The 18,522-nt window shown below is 37.3% G+C and overlaps 1 protein-coding gene across 1 annotated transcript; it reads left to right on the top strand.

The window, feature by feature from the left end:
• The first annotated feature begins 9,850 nt into the window (after nucleotides 1-9,850).
• LOC113283156 lies at nucleotides 9,851-15,862 on the top strand. Its single transcript, XM_026532324.1, has 7 exons — nucleotides 9,851-9,987; nucleotides 10,686-10,770; nucleotides 11,216-11,432; nucleotides 11,745-11,854; nucleotides 12,026-14,023; nucleotides 14,333-15,199; nucleotides 15,410-15,862. The coding sequence occupies exons 2-7, from the start codon at nucleotides 10,705-10,707 to the stop codon at nucleotides 15,635-15,637; spliced, it is 3,486 nt and encodes a 1,161-aa protein (XP_026388109.1). The 5' UTR covers nucleotides 9,851-9,987; nucleotides 10,686-10,704; the 3' UTR covers nucleotides 15,638-15,862.
• Nucleotides 15,863-18,522: the final 2,660 nt, after the last annotated feature.

Raw genomic sequence — 18,522 nt, forward strand, 5'->3', positions numbered from 1 at the left:
TGAGAAGTGGAGACTTGTCGCTATCCTCTATGAGGGACTAGACTTTAAATCTCGAGCCATGGTTGAGTGTATGTGTAATGGTGAATTTCTTGATAAAACTGTGGATGATGCATGGAAATTTTTAGCTGAGATTGCAGAGAAAACCCGTCACTGGGAGTCCATTAGGGAAACTGAGACACTGTCACATGATATTGGTGGTAATGAATTGAACTTTGGAAATAGCATGTCTAGTCCTTCTCATGTGTATGATATTGAATATGAACCTAATCTAGAGGAACATGAGTTGACTAATGACACCACAACTGCTAATAGGGACAAGTATGCATATTACTATGATGATGATGATGATGATGTTATGTTAGAAGAACATGTCTATGCTGAAAATGTTATGGAACCTTTGGGTTCAAATACATTAGGCTTCTCTGCCTCGACCTTCATGAATGATGTTTCTTCTAGTATTCCATATACATGTGATGTTGATACTGATTTTGAGCATGTGCATCTGTCCTATGAAGATGACTTAGGTAATATAGAATCTTCTGTTGACACTAATATGCATGAAAATATAATTGTTGTGTCTGATTCTCTACCTGGGTCACGTTGTGATGTTTCCACTGATTTGCCGATGCATGAGAATAATTCTTCTGATGATGTTGATGATTCTGATTTGTGTGAGCATGGTAAGCATGTTGTGACACGTGTAGAAGACTTAGGAGATGTTGATGTGATTAGTAGATGTGCCTATCGTCCTACATAAGTCACAATCTGATGGCCTTCCACCCAACCTAGATTTGGTTTGTACCCATATTGTCAAACCGACTTTTCTGAGAGTCCCTAATCTAGGTTTGGAACTGTGTGCTTCCCAAGTCCTCTTGGACTATTTTGCTTCTAAGTATAATACATTTGAGGAACCACAGTTGGAATTAGCATGTTTGCCCGTCCCTAGCACAGTTCATTTCGAGCTAGACCTTGTGCATGATGAACCCCCAAACTGCGCGATTTTGTTTTCAAAATTATATCTTGTAAAATCCAGGTTTGGGGGTAGCTCATTTTGTTTCACAGCTTCACTTGCATGCCTATCATATTATTATTGTGTGAAGCTGTTGAAACCTCTACACTTTGTCTTTTGGGTTGATCCTCAACTCTTTAGATTGTTAGTGTATGGTGAATTTTTGTATATAATCCAGTAGATAAAATTTCTTAAAAACCTTTTTGTTCCTTTTGTATATATTTTGTTAATCCAATATGATCTCGGCTGACATATGTTGGATTCTTGCCTTGAATAACGGAGTTCTAATATTGCTTTCGCCGAAATCGGGTATTCTCTTTCCTTTTTCTCTACTCAACATGATCCTCTTCATATGTTGTATTATAATTTTGTTCATATTTTGAAACATTGAGGACAATGTTTAGTTTAGGTTTGGGGGTGAAAAGTAGATACTTTGATAATATGCCATAATTGAAAACAAAACTCCTTTTTTGAAAAATTGAAAAATTCCAAAAAAAAAAAAAAAAAATTGAAATTGAAAAATCAAAATTAAAAAATTAAAAAAAAAAACATAAAAATGGAGCTCATTTACCTTGAAATGTTGACTCTTGTGCAAATATGTAATTATTAGGAGTCTTAGTCTAGATATTTAGGCACCCTGATTCTAGCACAATTCACATAGTGATAAGAAATTTGCACGCGCACGATCTACCAATACATGTATGGCCTCGATCTTCAAGGTGTTTGATAGGAAGTCACGATTGCCAATCACTTTAGAATACTGAACGAAACTTGACTAGCTTGTTCTTTGGTTGGTTGGGATAGAAGGTGGAGGTTACATTAAGAAAGACAACCATCGAATTTAACTGGGTGCATCAAAAAGGGCTACCTCTTGCAAAGTGTCATGTAATTTTTTGTTTCTTTTGTTATGTATCAAAAAGTGTTTCCTTATCAAAAAAAAAAAAAAAAAAAAACGATGTATATATTCAAAAAAAAAAAAATATCAGAAAATAAAAAAAAATCAAGTATTTATCAATTCCATCTCTCTTGTTCCAAAAATAAAAGAGAGTAGTCAATGTAAATAAGAGTCATGTAAAGTCTTTTGTTGTTTCATTGTAATAAGCAAGGAAGGGTGTATGCCATTGATGTACAACGCGAGTAATTGTGAAATACCTCCAACTCATTCACAATTCTCGTAAAGTCCGGACAGCTAGCTAGATTTCGACCTTGGTTCTTAGCCTGAGAAACTATCTCTTGGTGATTAGTAGTCATAACATCCGATCTTTCTTTACACATGTGTAGATACACTTTACACTCTTATCACATGTCTTTATTTGTTATCAGTGCTAGGATTGTGCCTTGATAGCTAGATTGACATCTCCATTTTGCTGTGAGCTTAAACTGACTTGCACATGTCACATTTGATGGAATCTGAGCTTATATTTTGACCTAGAACTTTGTAGGTACGTTCTAAGCAAACCTTCACGAGACTTCAACTCGTCCACTAGGGACACTTAGTGGTTTAAAAGGCTTAGTGCATACGCTAAATGCATTCGAGAGACCAGCGACAGTGGTATAGGTAGGATTTCCTTAGTTTTGTTTTACTTGAGGACAAGTAAAATTCAGGTTTGGGGGTATTTGATGAGTGCCAAATATTGTATATATTTATCCCTTTTTGTTGGCATTTAACTCATCTTTTGTGCATTAATTCTACATTTTATCCCATATTCTGTATTTTCATTGTTTTCAAGAATAAATATTTTTCTTACTTAATTTTGCATTTTTAGGTAATAAATAAAGTTTGGATGAATAGCAGAGCGGAAAAGAGCAGAAAAGTAGTGAAAAGCCGGAAGAAATTACGCAAGGAAGACGCAAAGAATGGAGCGCACGTCCAAAAAGCTAGGATGGGCTCAAGAAGGAAGAATTGTTCTTAAAGAAGATATGGGCTTGGCATACCCAAGGCCCCAAACCCTTACCCAAACCCATTTTCTATATCCATACCCGCCTCCATTCTCAGCCGTTAGATCGGATTCATCTCATCATCCAATGGTCGCTTCTTCATCGTTCATCAAAATCTGAAGTCCCTGCAAAACACCATAGTACCTAAATTCCAAGCCTTCAGATTAGATCACATTCAGATCCTACGGTCGCTTCTTTGCCTGCGCATCAAACCTCGATACTTCCGCTTAACACTACAACACCTAACTCCATCTGGTGTCGTTAATTTTGTTGTATCTCATAATCCAACGGTCGCTACATACCTCTCCATCATAGCCGTTCGATTCAATCTATATGGGATCATCCAACGCTCTTTACTTGCTGTTCATCAAAGTTCGCTACACCCGCTCAACACCCTAGCAACCGAACCCTTATACCCCAAAACAAACAGCCCCTAACCCATTCTTCTCTCGAGCTCTTCTTCCCCTTCTTCCCAAAATTTGCAGAGCTCTGCAACTCCATCACCTCCACCAGCTACATCTCCACCTCGAACCACACCACCATCACAACCACCCGACAACATCACTTTCTCCAACCCTCTAGCCTAGTTGCTTTTTCAAACCCACATCTCTCTAACCTAGGTGTGGAGTTGATGAAACAACTCGAGCTAGGGTTGCAGTACAAAATTGAGGGCAGGAAAAGCTTCAGAAGAGCAGAGGGGACATACCCAAAGCATGGGTCAAGCTCAATTCAGGAAATTGGTGAGAGAATTTGATTTTCCCCAAAAAATTAGGGTTTCGAATTAGGGTTTTATATTTTGTTGTAAACTATAAATAGGAACTGATGTAGGATGTTAAAGGGTGTTCTTGGTTAGCCGAGATACCCCCAAATTTGGGTTAATCACTGTTTAATTTTAGTTTTAATTTTCAATTTAATATTTAGGGTTCTTCAATTTCTGTTTATGTTTGTTCTTTGCTGTTTAATTCCATCTTTCAATTTTTGTTTCTCACATGCTAGTTAGTTTAATTTCCTGTTTAAAACTTGACGAAGCCCTAGCCCTGTTGTGTTGTTCCTGTTATTCATGTGTTGTTCCTATTGATCATGTTTAGTTCCATTGTAGTGTTAATTATGTTCTGAGTTCACTGCTGAGGCTCAGATGAAGCTGTAGTGCACTGTTAGATAGTGGAATGCTAGGTTAGAGCCTTAGTGCAGTGTGTTGATTGAGCAATGAGAAGAGATTGATGCTCATAGTGCCTGTGATTGATTGTTCTGTCAAAAGACAGTCAATGCTAGGGGCAAACTAGTGAGCAAATTAGTTTTCCTCCCATTCTAGATGTATGCATAGGATTTTCAACTCAACCTAGGATCACATTGTTTGGCTAGGACACAAGGGTGGATTCAAAGCCTTAGTTTAACCCACATTTTGTTTTCATAGTCACTTGCAACTTAACTGTTTTGTTACTTCTTCTCCTCCCTGCCCTTGGCTAACAGCCTTGGTTTATTTGGTTTTGTTTCCTGTTAACTGCCACTGTTACCATTTGTTTCATTGCTGCTCCCTTGCCTTAGGCTAACTGCCTTTGTGCCTCATTGCCACTGATTTTTGCTTCTTTCCCATGATCATTGTTAGTTTGTTTCACTACCATCTTCATTGCTTTGTAAATATCACAGTTTCACTGCCACTATTTGCTCTTTCTTCTCTTTTGTTTCTCCTGTTCTTGTTACTGCATTCACTGCCTAGTGCTATGCTGCCTTGTTCTCCCCCTGCTGCTGTGCACTTGCCCTTTGCACTGCTGCTGCTCTCCCTTTCCCTGTTGAGCATCTGCTGCTGTGCACTGCTTCTGCTGCTGCTGTGCACTGCTTCTGCTACTGCTGAAGCCCAGATTCATAACAAAAGCCCACTGTGGACTTAATAAAAGCCCAGGTTCAAGGCCCAGCCACAGTTCAGGTTAAGGTCTAAGGCCCAGTTTACTGTTACCAAGCCCAGTTCACAATTGAACTGTTAAGCCCAAGTTCACAGTTCATTCCAACATCATTCAAAGGCCCAAGGCCTAAAGCACTTCACCATTACAAACAAACCCACTAAGCCCAAAGCACAATTAGAAGCCCAATAGCAATTTAGAGCCCAAATAGCTATAAACTCCAAACACCCCCAGTCTCTGTGGATCGACCCGTACTTGCACGAGCTACAACTGACGACCGTGCACTTTCGGTATTAATGTAGGCCCGTTTCATTTCGCTTCAATTTTACACGCTTTCCCGGGCCCACCAAAAGGCAGCTTGTGGAACTTCATCAACAAAAGGTATGTGGAGATTTGAAATCATCTATCACTCAAAAGTCTATCTACTATATCTCCTATTTGAGACAAAAGTTGTATATTTATATAGACTTCAATTATGCACATTTGATATTTCGAGCTGAGTTGAACTCGCTTACATATTTCTCGAAATATGTGTTGGTAAGCTTTCGCTATAACCAAGTTCATCTTATATTCTTGAAGAAAGTCAAAAGATGATCATGTGAAAATCGTCTGGTAACATCTTACATGATTTGTGTGAGACAGTCATTTGATGTAGACTCGGAATGTTTCGTATTGATCATTCGATCACTTGAAAATTGCTTTGAAGCTAATAGTTTGTGTGAGACGGATATTGTCATCTTACAAGAATGTTTCAATGGTTGAAATGAGAGTTTAGAACGATTGGATATAGACACAGTATGCGTACTTTCATATGTGTTATCCAAGTCCGGGAACCATGGTATGCATACCCATATGCGTACTGATTCATTTAGTAGAGGTCTGGGAACTAAGTACGCATACCTGTACACATACTAGCGTGAGGTTCAAGTTCCGAGACTTTACTGAGTTTGGTGGTATGCGTACATGTTCGCATACTGGAGAACCCAAACTTGGTCCGACGACTAAGGTATGCATACCCTTTTGCATACTTGAGTGGATAATGTTCTAAAACCGGTTTGTTCATGAAGTAATACATTTATTTAATAAGGAATGCAATCCTTTGCAAGCCGTGAATATAGTGTTCATAACTTGATTCGAGTTATTTCTTATTTTCAAGTTATTTCATGACTTGATTGACACTTGGATATTGGTTTTTGATACCGTCCAACTTATTTCTTATATTCAATCGGGCTCGCAAATTCCTATTTGTTTGATTGCAGATTGAATTGAGAAATTGAGATATAACTCTTTGATATACTTTTCTTAAGATTTAGTCTGTCTGTCTAGTTGATTCTCTTGAAAGTATATTGGAGTTAGTCCATACGGATTGCTAAGAGAAATATTGGGTGTGGTTGTTAGACCCCCGCTTTTTCAGCAAGTATTTAACTTCATTCAAGAGTTGATTAAAGTGCTTGCTTTTTCCTTGATAAAAACTTCCATTCCTTTCATTTCAAACAACCCAGCAAATAGCAAAAGGAATCATGCTCTATAACTTATTCTTCATGGTATTACCTTTCTTCTTATTCCGTTCACAAATAGTTGTTTTTACATCCTCTCTGAAAACCCAGACTAACTTGAAACTAGTGAAGAAAAAATTCATGAGTTTTCTTGTCTCATCACGATGCAATAACAAATGTGAATTAGACTCAGCAACCTTCTTGCACATAATGCAACCATTTAGAATAATAGAATTATGTAGTGTATCTAGTGTTGCGTCTGCATTGTAGCATAGGTTCCAAGTAAAAAAAGATTGTTTTTTGTGGAACTCTTGGATTCCATAGGCTTTTGTGGGGGAATCTGATATAACCTGCAAATTCAATAGCATCATAACAAGATTTTACAGAGAAATTGTTACCAGAATTCCAAGATAGGTAATCATCTCCAGATCAGTTAGAATTGGTGCATTAATTTGATTCAGCAGTTCTGCAACCATTCCCACTTCATCTTCCTTAAGGTTTCTGGTAAAAAATTGAAATTCCAAGCAGTGTTGTTATTTGTAAACTTTACCATGACTCTTATAGTAGCAGATTTATTTCTTGATAATCTGTAAAAAGAAGGATACAAGATTGCTAGTGAATACTCCCTATCCACACATCATTCCATTAAGAACATTTATTGTCAATTTGAATGTGCACTGTTGACCGTTGTTGAATAACGCTTTTATATATTAGGATGCCTGCCAACAAACTCTTACCTACAGATCTTTTAGAATCATTTGGTAATAGAGCATTTTCGAAATTACCAAATTTTTGATGTATAATTGACCTCCAGAAAGCCTCTCTTCGTGTTATATCTCCAAATCCACTTAGCGTGTATCTATTAGTGAGTCTCAACCTTTTTACACAAACACCACCTATTTATTTAAATAACCTTTCTCCGTACCAACCAACATTTCTTTTTGCCAGTACCCCAAAGAAAACTTTATTGCTTCTAAAAAACTAAAAACATGAACCATTTACTACTTACCCCTTTACTGCTTCTAAACAACTCAGAACATGAACCATTTTCTTTTTGACAATGAGTCACCTTGTCTTACCCTTTTACTGCTTCTAAACAACTCAGAACATGAACCATCGAAAGAAATAGAAAATCCGACATTTGAAATACACCAATGAATCCACTTCGTCCAAAAATTCCCAAAACCAAACCTAGAAATTGTGTAGTCTAAACAACTTCAGTTTACGTTGTCAAAAGCTTTTTGCAGATCCACTTTGACCACTAAGACAGAAGTATTTGATCTTTCCCTTGCATCCATCAATTTAGAGGCAATAAGGATTCCATCTGTAATCTGTCTCTCATCTACAAAAGCTCCTTGGAATTTATAGAGTATAGTTTCCATTACAATTTTTATTATGTCAGCAAGACACTTAGAGCAAATGCCTCCTATAAGACTAATGGGTTTGAAATTATGCACAGTAATTGCACCCTCATATTTTGGCAGAAGAATAAAGTTGGTGCAATCGAATCTATTGAGCCTCCAATCTAGAGTACCAGTAGAGTGAAATTCATTAAAGACATTCATTAGCTCAGGTTTGATGATATCCTGAGTAGCTTTAAAAATTCCATTGTGTCCCCTTCAAGGCCTGTTGATTTGTTCAAACCAAAACATTTAATCATATTTCTAACTTCATCTTCAATAAAATGTCTCTCCAGCATGATGATATTCTGCACACTTGGAGAAAGAAGAAGCAAGTCATCAAAAGTTGGTCTTAGAGGATACTTTTTTGTGAATAAATTACTGTAGAATCTCTTTGCTTCAGCATTAATAGTCTCCTTGTCATGACACATAGTATCATTTATAACTAGAGAAGTTATGACATTTGCTTTATATCTACAAGAGAGTTTCTTTCACCATCCATGAGCCACTGACCCTTGGATCTTGCATTCCATTTTCTTGCTAGATTTAGAGAAGCAGTTTTATGTTTAATACTGAAAATCCTCCCTTTCAGCATAATCTTCTTGTGATAACCCATTTATATCTTCTAAACTGTCCATCCACATCAATAAGATTTTCTAATCTATCAACTTCAGCTGGTAAAGAGACAAAATTTTCTCTTCCCCATTTTTTGATGAAAAATTTCAAACTTTGAAGTTTTTTTGCCAGAATATAACCTTGTCACTTTTCAGTATTATTGAATCTTTACTACACTCGATCAACACCGTGTTAGTTTGCATCTGAGTCGACCCCTACCTCGATGGAGTCAGATGTCAAAACGATTAACTGATTCCTGACTCGGACACGTTTGAGTTGAATAACAAATTGCCCCTGATTCATGATATTAAATCACTCACTCACATATTTTTAAATCAGATGAGCCAGATCTGACTAAAAAAAACAACATATTAAGTCAGTTCCAAATGAGACATGTGTTTCAGTCAGATCTAGGTGAGTCAAATCCAAATAAACCAAATGTAAAAAAATAAAATAAAATAAATAAATAACAAGATGCATGACTTAGAAAATTGTCCAATACACTTAGGCCTATGTATGTACTCCCTCCGTCCCAAATTAATTGAGTTATTTGTAATTTGCACAATTATTAAGGCAAGGAGAAAAAAGGAGTATGTTTAAGTATTTTTTACAATTATACCCTTATGGATAATAACTAGTAAAACTTAGAAATGATTTATCTCTTAAACTATACCACGGTTTTTCGTAAACTTTATATCGTTGAAAAACATTTTAAAACACATACATAACGAATATAAACATGACTATCAAATTATAAATATTTCTTATAGTAACAATAATCAATTAAAATAGTAGTTTTAGAAATATCTCTTGATTAGTGAGATAGCTCAATTATTTGTGGGACAAAATTTAAAACCAATTAGTTCAATTAATTTGACACGGAGGGAGTATTTGGCACCAGCACGCGCACATGTTATTGCGGCTCCCATGAACATATAACAAATGGTAGTCTTGCTCAGGGGCGGACCTATCACTGGACTAAAGGGGACTTTATCCCGGGTACCCTTCCCAGTCCACAAGCCAAAAAAATAATAATTCTGCTCGACCAAAACTTCTAGCCCGGACCTTAAAAAAAATTTATCCTTCCTGAATCCGTCCTTGGTCATGCTTGCCATATGAACCATATGGTCTCCGCTAGGGAAGCTAAATGGTTGGTAGTTTTCCATCAAAAGAAAATACCATGGTTAGAAGTAACTGTAGTTAGTTAGTAGAGCAGCAATAAAATGGTGATCAGGGTAATTCCGTAATAAGGAGCTAAAATCATGGGCAGAAGGGGAAAATAGAAAGTAAGTTCACGTGAGACTAGTACGGCAAGGGTAATAACACCATCACCCGAATCCCAACAATATAAAAATCGAATCTCCTCCTCCTCCTCCCCTCTGTGACAAAATCTCATCATTCTTTCACTACTCGTCTCTCAATCGTTTTTCTGTTTTTTCAAATTTCTATCACTTATTTGCTTTTTCTGTTTCTGCTTCTACAAATATTATCATCATCTGTACATTTATAATCAATCTATGAAACATGATGAAGAAGAAGAAGCTGTAAGCCATTAAGTAATATTTCAATTCACAGTACCTGCTGCTGTTAGTCTAGTTTCAAAATCATCTCCTCTTTTCAAGAATAACAAGGTATAGATTTCATCTTTAATCCGATGAATATCATCTCTCATCTGTAATTTCTGTTATTAGTAGTATTAAGTGATTTGTTATCTCTCTGATGATCTTAAGTTTTTCAAATATGGGTACTAGAATACTTTTGAAAAGTACTTGATCTGCAAGTAAGTCGTTCTTTGCTTTTACGTTTTGAAAAGATCATCAGAAGAAGCTACAATTGATCGTCTTAAATCTACAAATTGCTGGTTAGCTTCTTAGCAGGCTATTTTTTGTTTTCTGAAAATCTGCTTGGTCTTATTCTGACCTTATGATGATATTCGCACTCATTTGAAAAGTTAGATCGAAGTGTTGTACAAAAAAAGAAAAGGACTAGACCTTCTAATTTTTGGGTTTCTTTTCTCTCTGTATCTCAATTTCAGGTTCAGAGGAGTTAATTTATTTCATTTCAAATATTTTCTGTTAATTTTCAAAAACAAATATGCAGATATGTTTCTCAGACTGCTAGTTTATTTAATCAAGTTGTTACACAAAAGAGTGTATACGGTTTTCTAAATTTGGATCTCGATCGTTTTATATCATTATTATGTTTTGATTCTTATTCATCTTCAATCAGTATCATTAGAATCACCATTTAGGGCATCTCTCATCTTTCATAGCTAGTACAAATTTATCACATCAATACTAATTCTGTAACGTTTTGAAACTCAAAGCAGCAAACAATCTTAGCCATCAATGGAAGCTGTTTCCTTTAACGAGGAGGGAGGTGGTCCAGAATCAGGCCGTACTGCAACAACCACCGTAAGGATCCTAAAAAAATCAAAATCTCTCTATCTGTCTATTCATCTGTCTACTGTACAGCTGCTTGTCTCAAAAATTATATGGTGAATTAAATGCAACACAGAAATACGCGTGCTCACTATTTTTTCTCATGATGATTTTTCTACCCATTAGCTAGGGTTCCGTCTACAAAACTTGCCAGAAAAGGAATGGAATCAAAGTTTTGGGTTCAGTTAATTAAATATTTTAATCAAGAAAAAAAATTCAAATCTTTTTGTTTTGCTCGATTAAAACATTTCAATCAATTATGATGTCACTAATTAAGAAACTATAGTGAATAAGAGTGATTAGTTATGTAATAAGCTTTTTAGTTTTAAATTGATTTTCATGTATTTTTATTATTTTGAAAAAAATACGAATTTAGTCACACAACATTTATATTGATATAAATCAAATTACTTTGTAGGAAATGACGAAGAAGTACTACACCAAGAGAACGAGGATGAGACTTGACCAAGAGCAGGAAAAGGGTCACGGGAACAGACAAGAGTATCCTGCTCCTGACAAGGAAATGGGACATGAAGCATCAGAGTTAATGCCAAAGCCTGCTGCTGCTAACCGCAACAACTTACTCTTTCCATGCACCAACAAAAATGACTCCTACCCTTTCGACTACAATTATGGTAACACAAACAGAAAATCCTTTCCCATTTTTGATTCATGTCCTTTTCTTTAGGTGGGTGCATATATATATATGTTTAACTTTTTGCTTAAAGTATTGCCCTTGTTTGGCCTGTCTACTTTCCTTCAATACCATGGGGTTTCCGTTTTACACGACGAGTAAAAAGATTCCAGTAACTATCTAAACTGGTCAAAATATAAGAATGAATTACAGTAAAACTGGCCTTTTTCATCTTATTTTTCAAAATGCAACGCGTTTGTTTTGTGTTCTTTCGTTTCATAGAATTGATTTATTAATAGATTACTGCTCTCAGGTGGAAGTGGAGGGTTTGACCATATAAGAGTGGGGTGTCTCTATGAATTAAATCACAGTCCTGATCAGAATTCCATTCCAGCTCAACTCAAATCAGTTCGTGTAGTCATGGTGAGCTAATTACCAGTGACCCTAACTTGAATAGTTCAATATTGTAAAGTCTAAATAGCCCATATATCTTTTGCTCAGCTAACTAATGGATATATTCTTTGCTTAGCTAATTAAGTTCCCTTGTCAAATTGTGAGTTCAAAAGTTTGATTTGTTTGTTGTGGTTGCTGTAGGTGATCTCAAGAACAGAGATTAATGTAACACTTAGGTTCCCAAGCGTGGTATCTCTTCATACCCACTACAGTAGTACTAATGCTGTGGTCTCTGATGATCGAAACAAGAGGATCCAGTACCAGCACCCACAACTAATGAAGAAAGGGAAATTGCGAGTGCATCCAGAATTAGATGAAGAGTATGTGATGAATTTAAAACTAGCAGGTAAATTATTGATCCGGAAAGTACTGTCTACAGAATTCTCGAAACAGAAGCATCTCAAGAGCTTTTGGGCACTTACTACCCAACAACCAATATTAGCATCAACACCAGTACAAGACCATAGTGGATCGGACGATTACTATGTTAGTGATGATGATGATGATGATGGCAACTGTAATGAGGCTCAAGTAGGTCGGATTGGGTTGAAGAGAGGCACAGAAAATTATCAGTCTAATTTATGTCGTTCATGGTCTAGTGGTGGTAGCAGTAGGTATGATAATAAATTGGTCATGAGGAAGAGGGGAACCTGCTGGTCTGCTCTAACAAATAATTCGGATTTGCATTGGGGTGTGAGGAGGAGAGTAGCCTTCATGGGACCAAGCAAGAGCAATAGCAACAATGATCACCACCAAGACTACAGAGCAGAGATTAGCAATAGGTTTATGAGAAAGAGCAGCAGGGCATCAGAACATCAGTATTATCAGCATCAGTCATCTTTGGGCATTTTTGAGGCTGTCCCAGAAGAAGAGGAAGAAGAGCAGGAACAAGATGAAGAAGAAGCAAATGCAAATGAAATGGTTGAAATGATGGGGATGGATCAAGATCATTATATCTTCAGGACTAATATTACCACTGAGGATGATGATGATGATGAAGAGTATCATCTTAGTCTAGAGAGAAGAAGAAGTCTTAGAAGTAGAAATGTTGATAGAAGTTCCAAGCAGCTGGCAGTGCTGCTGAGAAATAGAAAACCCAGCAACAACTCCAAGACACCAAAGAAGAAGATTAAACCTCAATGCCGCAGGGGTTTATATAATCGGAAGAAAGAGGAGGAGGAGGATAGTGATGGTGGACAGAATAAACTTACTCGTCGTGCTACTAGGAGCTCTGCTGCTGCTTCTGGATTGAAGATTAAGATTAAGAAGAATAACACGACTAAGAAGAAGAAGAGAAGGATCAAGAATACGGATCAGAGCAATAAGGATAACCAGATTGTAATCCACAATAAGAGACAAGTGGTGTCTGTTACTTCGTATGATAGGTGGTCGAAAGAGAGGTATAGGAAAGCTGAGGTGAGCATGTTGCAAATCATGAAAGAGAAAGATGCAGTTTCTGGGAAACCAGTCATGAGAAGGGTGTTAAGGATGGAGGCTCGCAAGTACATTGGAGACACAGGTCTATTGGACCATCTCTTGAAACACATGTCTGGTAAGGTTGCTCCAGATGGTGAGGTGAGGTTTCGAAGACGCCATAATGCGGAGGGAGAGATGGAATACTGGTTAGAGAATGCAGATTTGGTTAACATCAGGAGAGAAGCCGGAGTCAAGGATCCTTACTGGACACCACCACCTGGATGGATGCCTGGAGATAACCCTTCCCAAGATCCGCTCTGTGCTAAAGACATAAAATACCTCAAACAAGAAATGTCCAGTCTCAAAAGAAATGTGGAGGAAATCATGTGTGCCCACAAGCAACAGCAGAAGAAGATGAGTGGGGAGAGTTCAGAATTAGTCATAGTACCAGTGAATAATCTAAGTTCTATTGATGATACTCCTTTGGGTGAGGAAGATGATAGTACTCAACATCAATCAGTAGTACCCCAATTGCAAGCTAGCATTTCTCCCATCACCACAATTACTACTACACCTCTAGTTGTCGACCAGCCGCCTCAGCCACGACAGAATCAACTTCAAAATTTTCACACATTGGAGGAAGATTATAACAATTTGATGAAGAAAAAAGCACAATTGGAGCAACAGCTGCTTGACATTTCAAATTCCTTGAATGGGATGCAGGTACACTACCGTTCCAATATTTACCATTATAGTTTCTTAAGTTTCACCATCATTTAGGCCAAAAACAAACTTTTAAAAAAGATACTGTAGAACCACCTTTATCATGCATCAAAAATAAAATAAAAAAATCAGTCCAATGTATGTCTTTAATACACTAGTGTCAAATACTTCATTCGCTGCACGTGCCATATACAATATCTAATCAAGTTAGCACTTGTGCGTGCAATATGTATGATTGGCATAGCAGCAGGTATGTTATGCCACTGTCATGAGTTAATCAATTGTCATGGGGTATAAATGCAATTGCAGGAGGAGGTGTGGAAATTTACTTCTAGGGTGGAAGATGCAAGAACTCCTACAACTATTGCTGGGGAAGAAAAATCATTAACAGTAGTGGAAGACAGTAATACTAGGAAAAGGAAAGCATCTGATGAGAAAGGATTAGATGATCAAGTATGGGTAACACCGGAGAGATCAGATGATCGTGAAAAATTAAATGAAGAGAAACAAAAAGTAGTTGAGAAAGAAACAAAAGAAGAAAAGCGTCAGAGACTGAGAAGTGGGTTCAGGATATGCAAGCCTCAAGGATCTTTTCTGTGGCCAAACATGGTTGCTGCTGCATCTTCTCCAGGTAACAACAATAACAATAGCAACAGTAGTAGTTCCTGCAGTAATAGGATGATGATGTTGTCTCCTACTGCTACTTACAATCAGAGCCAAGTGGTCCCAACTCCCACATCTGTATCTTCCTCCACCACTTCAAAATCCGATTTTCTTCTTCTGCCACCACCTCAAAATCAGGAAACCCATTTAACTACACCACCACCACAAGTGAAGCCCTTACTGGATGTGAGCAGTCCTGTTAAGAAGGTTATGGTTACTACAATTCCATCAACCTCATTCTCACCACCAAACAATGACTTTGTAAATCTGGGATCACCACCAGCTTACCATCATCATCAATCATCCTCTAGCCTCTTATGGAGAGATCAGAGCCCCATGTATCTTCACCAAGTTGGTTTCAATGACGTTTCCCCTGCTACTAACAGTCAAGGTCTATTCTGCGGGACCCCCACCAACTCCTTTTACACCAACAGGTCCAATACTACCAGAGCCGCCCAAGCAGTACGCCAACACCACCAACAACAACCACGTACTCTGTCTCTCCTCCCAAATGTACGTCTTCTTCTTCTTCTCTCTCTCTCTCTCTACACTCATCTAAATCCTGATTAACTGACTGTAATACATATATAGCCTCTTAATTGATATTGAAGTGTGACCCCAACTTCAGAATGTAGTGCGAATAATAACTAATTAAGAATCTGATCTTAATCGAGAAACTAAATCAATCAATTAACTACAGATTGTTTATTCTTTGAAATACAGGTATCCTGTGGAAGAGGAAATGATGATAAACATCAGGAAAAGGATGCTGTAAGGATAGAACAGGAGGCAGCTGCTGCAGTGAGCTTCAACAGCCGTAATGCTGCTAGTACTACTACTACGAGTGATTATGATACGCCCATTAGAAGAGAGGCGGTGATCCCGCAGATCTATCAGAGGAAGCAGAAACAACCTCACCAACAGCAACAGCAACAGCAACAGCAACAGTAGTATTTGATTTGATTCAGCTTTTGGTGATGGAAAGGCAAAATAAGAGTATCATTAGAGAAGACCGGAGATTTGATCTGGATTAGAAGACACGTTAATTAATCGTTTTTATATTATCATATTTTAATTACGGACAGAAATTAGTTACTGCAGCTGATTTTGGTAGTACATTGCTAGCTAGGCATCATATTTAAAGAACGGGGGAATTAAGTTAAAGGGCCGTTTGAGAATAACACGTAATTTGAAGGACCTTTTAATGTTTTTTTCCTATAGATAAAGGATGAAACATGGGATCCTTCTTATAAGATCAGTTGAACAACATTTCTCGAATTCATCTTTCTACTTTTTAATTTTACTTATGTCTATTTAGTCCTTGCAAATCAAACTCAACAATTTTGAAATAGACGACAGGCTTATTTTCTATGGCATTCCATGGGTGAAAAACACTTTCAGTATAGTCTTGTTTTTACCTGGGGTTCAAGAGATTTAATATCGGCGTGTGAATGAATTTTGTGCCGATTCAATAGCAAAAAGTTAGGATAATGCTCGGCACCTTAAAAGTGGTCATGCAACCAATAGTGTTTTAATTACTCTCCCATGTGTTACGATATGGTCAAGATATGATATATCTTGACATTATTGTGTTTGTTATTTGGTTGTAACTGCATATATATTTTTTCTGTGTATATCCTAGATATTGTTAGGTGTATCTTTTATTTGACTTATCTAGTTGTTAGGTGTATCTTTTATTTGCCTTATCTAGTTGTGTAAACATGTATAAATCAGGCTTTTGACTATCAATGAATATACATAGAATTATTCTCACAACTACATTAGAATCTCTATGCTCATGTTCGTCATGGCATCAGAGCTAGGAAAGATCTGAGAACCAGTTTCCGCTGCAATACAATCCAGGGAAAATACAACCCAGAGAAAACATAGTAATCATGTCAAGAGAAGATTCTCAACCTATCACTGTCCGTTTTGATGGAACCAATTACAATCACTGGTCATTCCTCATGAGGAGTTTTCTTAAAGGAAAGAGTATGTGGAAGTATGTCGATGGTATAGAAAAGAAACCTACAACAAGCAGTTCTGTTGAAAAAGGGAAAGAAAATGAAACACAAAAAAAGGATCCAAAAGAAGAACGAGAGATTAACAATCACAGGATTCTCACTTGGATTGGAAACACAGTCATTCATTCCATAAGCATGCAACTCACAAGTTTTGAGGTAGCCAAAGATGCATGGGATTTTCTTTCGAAAAGGTACACCCAAATCAACTTTTCTCAAAGGTATAAACTCGAACAAGATATTAGATCTATGAAACAATCGCATGATCAGTCTATTTCTTTTTTTCATTCTGAGATGTCTTTAATCTGGAATCAATTAGCACTCATGGAACCAATATGGACCGTAGATTTGGAATTGTGGCAGAAGTATAGAGAGGAAACACATTTAGTTCAGTTTCTAATAGATTTGCATGATGAGTTTGAGTCTGTTAGGGCATCAGTCCTTCATCGTTCACCTCTTCCCACGGTGGAAGTTGCTTTCTCTGAACTTATTACAGAAGAAACAAGGAAAAGAATCACACCGGAGATATCAGGAGTATTTGTTGTGCCCTCACGATCCAGCCCTAACAATTTTTCAAGAAACTCAAATGCTCAAGTGCAACGTGATATGTCTCAAGTACAGTATCATAACTGCAAGACCTTTGGACACTTGGCAAGGAACTGCAATCTCCCATCGGCCAATACATCACCTGCTGCCACAATACCTGACACACCCACAACACAGTGTGGGTATTGTAAGGAATTTGGTCACTCATCTAGATTCTGCACCTCACCAACCTCAAGAAACATGAGAAGGATCAATGCTAATGGAGGAAACAAATTCAATACACCTACCAGATTTACGGCAGCTCCAGTTTCATCTGCAACAGATCCATATGCAACATCGACAACCTCATCAGCATTAGTTGTACCTGGTGGTGGTTCAGCACCAAACCTTGCTGATATTCAAGAGATGATTAAACAAGCACTCTCAATTGGTAACAACCCTACAACTGCATCTGCCTTCTCTATCTCCTCAGGTATTTATTCAACAGAATGGTTTCTCGACTCAGGAGCATCAAACCATATGAGTTTTAATCAAAAGTTTTTTGAAAGTATTCATCCTGTCATCACCTCTAAGATTCATACTGTTGATAGATCAACAGTAACTGCAAGTCCTATAGGCTTGGTCAACAATTCAAATAACTTCTATATACCAGATGTGCTTCTTGTTCCAAATACTACAATTAATCTTATTTCAGTTGGTCAACTGTGTGATCGAGGTTATAACACATATTGTTTTCCTTTTGGTTGTGTTATACAGGATCTCAAAACCGGGAAGCTAGTTGGGATAGGCCGTAGAGTTGGTCGGTTGTATCTCCTTCAATCTCTTGCTCTCTCAGCGGAATCTAAAAGTCATGTCGTAGCTGCTACTCCTACTGCACTTGTGTCAATATCTCCCTTCATGTCTTGGCATTCTAGGTTAGGTCATGCTTCCTTTTCTCGTCTTTCATATATGATCAATAAGGGTTTACTAAGAGATACTCGGTTAGATAAAGAACCAAATTGCATCTCTTGTAAACTGGCAAAACAACTAGCTCTTTCTTTTAATCTTAGCACTTCTGTCTCAACTGAACCTTTTGCTCTTATACATTCTGATGTCTGGGATAAATCTCCAATTATGTCAAAGGGAGGTGCTTTGTATTATGTCAGTTTTATTGATGATTATTCGCGTTATACATGGGTATATCTATTCAGCTCTAGAGCAGATTTTCTTAAGTTATATGTTGATTTCTCACTCAACCATGATAAAACTCAGTTTGGTAAAGTGATCAAA

Source organism: Papaver somniferum, chromosome 5 (genome assembly GCF_003573695.1).
Source record: "Papaver somniferum cultivar HN1 chromosome 5, ASM357369v1, whole genome shotgun sequence".
NCBI classification, from domain to species: Eukaryota; Viridiplantae; Streptophyta; class Magnoliopsida; order Ranunculales; family Papaveraceae; genus Papaver; species Papaver somniferum.

Excerpts from the sequence above, each read along its gene's own strand:
- LOC113283156 (XM_026532324.1), top strand. The coding sequence starts at position 10,705 with ATGGAAGCTGTTTCCTTTAACGAGGAGGGAGGTGGTCCAGAATCAGGC. Across the intron at positions 11,855-12,025 it reads AATCAGTTCGTGTAGTCATG|GTGATCTCAAGAACAGAGAT; the intron begins GTGAGCTAATTA and ends TGGTTGCTGTAG. Across the intron at positions 15,200-15,409 it reads CTCTGTCTCTCCTCCCAAAT|GTATCCTGTGGAAGAGGAAA; the intron begins GTACGTCTTCTT and ends TTTGAAATACAG.